At 47.3% G+C, this 2,000-nt stretch overlaps 1 protein-coding gene across 1 annotated transcript in view; it reads left to right on the top strand.

Moving 5' to 3' along the window:
• AFF3 (AF4/FMR2 family, member 3) overlaps positions 1 to 2,000 on the top strand; it is a 420,422-nt gene that overhangs the window by 375,059 nt on the left and 43,363 nt on the right. Inside the window, exon 14 of the mRNA XM_014529775.1 lies at positions 1,409 to 1,533. Coding sequence (XP_014385261.1) covers positions 1,409 to 1,533 — 125 coding nt within the window. The remainder of the gene's footprint in view (positions 1 to 1,408; positions 1,534 to 2,000) is intronic.

Genomic DNA, 2,000 nt, shown 5'->3' with positions numbered 1-2,000 from the left:
CAGTGGTTCTCAACCTTGGCTGCACATTAGAATCACCTGGGAATCTTTTTAAAATCCTGATTTCTGGGCCTCATCCTCCAGAAATTCTGTTTCTTTGTTATGGGTTGAGGCCACAACATTAGTAACAAAGAAACAGAATTTCCGGAGGATGAGGCCTGGAAATCAGGATTTTAAAAAGATTCCTAGGTTATTCTAATGTGCAGCCAAGTGAGAACCACTGATATATAAGAAACATACAGAGAGAGAAATTGATAAACATAGATTGGAAATACAGATACATGTATAGGCATATATAGATATAGAGAAGGGGATGTGCAGAAAGACATATATAAATATGTATAAGTATATATAAATTCCATAATGTTCCGTATTTAAATAATTTTATTATTTATGAACCTTTTAAATTTTAACTTATGAAACTTCATTTATGCCAAGCCTGACACCAAGCTCATAAAATCTAATGACTGGTTATTAAACACAGACACAGAGAAGTGAAAGATCATTTGTTAGTGCTCTTTACTCAGCATCTGGGTGTTAAGACCCCAATACTGGGTGCAGGAAATGGGACCCTGTAGACCAGGCTGCCAAAGGTGCAGAGTCTAGCTCTGCTGGAGCCCAGAGCCAAGGACTGGGGATCCTCCGCTGTTTCAGTGGAGCCCCTGGGGTCCTTATGAGAGAGGCTGTGACAATCCCAGCGAGAGAGGAAATGTCTTCTGGACAGCACTGCCGAGGGCCCTGCACTTGCCATCCCTGTGTTCCCGCTGCCGCACCAGAGCTGGAGCGCATTTGCATGGCACCCTAATACACGTCTAATGTTACACACAACCAAGGAAACATACTTGAATCCAAGGACTATTTCACAAAAAGGTGCTTCAAAGGTTCTCCGATATCTTGGGGGAGCCATTGTGAACTGGGAATAAGGCACCAAGAGGTAGGTAACACCTTTGCTTGAAATTCATAAAAGCTGTGAATTTCAGAAGAAAGGGTCGAGCTTGTCACTGCCCTCCTGGCACTGAGAACAGGTTGCTGTGCCCTGTTCGGATGCCGAGAAATGCCAGGAGGAGAGGCTGCGGACAGGGCAGGTCTCCGGAGGCTAAGTCAGGTCTGTTGATGGTGGAGCCGTTTTCGTCATTCACAGTGTTGTGTCCTGCATTTTTATCGGGATGCCGGGCTTTCCCTCTCACTGAACTGCCAATAGTAAAACCGACCCGTTTCATCCTTATTTGATGAGGCGCTGACTGGGAACCCAGGCCAGGGCCAGGGCGCTGGACCACATTGCTGCTCAGATGCCTTCCAGAGAGGCGAGTGAGCTGGTCTCCAAGGCCTTGCTCTGAGCAAGATGATGATGGGAGCTCATTACGATCCTTTAAAAGCCGCAGCTGATTGGTTTTTGCTTATTTGCACGCAGTGTGACAACGAAGACGACTACCGGGAGGTCAAGAAGGCCCAGGGAGAGAAAGAGAGCTCTTCCCGGCAGGCCGCCTCTGCCAGTAACACTGTGTCTGCGAATCCTTGCAACATGAACGTCAGCAGGTGTGTGTTCCCTCAGGGGCGGAGGTGAGCTGGTGGGGTCTCTGGGGCTGAAGTCATGTGCCACCTGGGAAAGTCCGGTTTTTCAATGACTGCTCTGGTCTGGGTGTCCGGGCCTGCTCTCCTCGGGTTAGCCTAAGGCTCCTCATTACACTGAGATGTGCACCTTGGGTCACCGCTCGGGGTGTGTAAGTGCTTCTCTGTAACAAAAGACCAGTTACTACTTCCACAGTTCTGCACGCTTCCCTCTGAACGCTTAATAACTGGATTCTTAAATCATGATTTTAATAGCTAAGCTTAGGACACTACGCTTATTACACGAATGGAGAAATATAAATTTTGAGCTGAATCTCCATACGACGCACCTAACGCTCTTAGATGTAGACTAAAATCATGGTGTTGGACAGAATCTATGTCTCCAAGGTTAAACGGCCGCCTAGTGACGCCTCCACAGGCATTCCAGATGGACC

Source organism: Myotis brandtii, unplaced genomic scaffold (assembly GCF_000412655.1).
Source record: "Myotis brandtii unplaced genomic scaffold, ASM41265v1 scaffold1169, whole genome shotgun sequence".
In the NCBI taxonomy this organism is placed as follows: Eukaryota; Metazoa; Chordata; class Mammalia; order Chiroptera; family Vespertilionidae; genus Myotis; species Myotis brandtii.
Note: the sequence above shows the minus strand (reverse complement) of the source record. Positions and strands in the feature narration are given on the sequence as shown.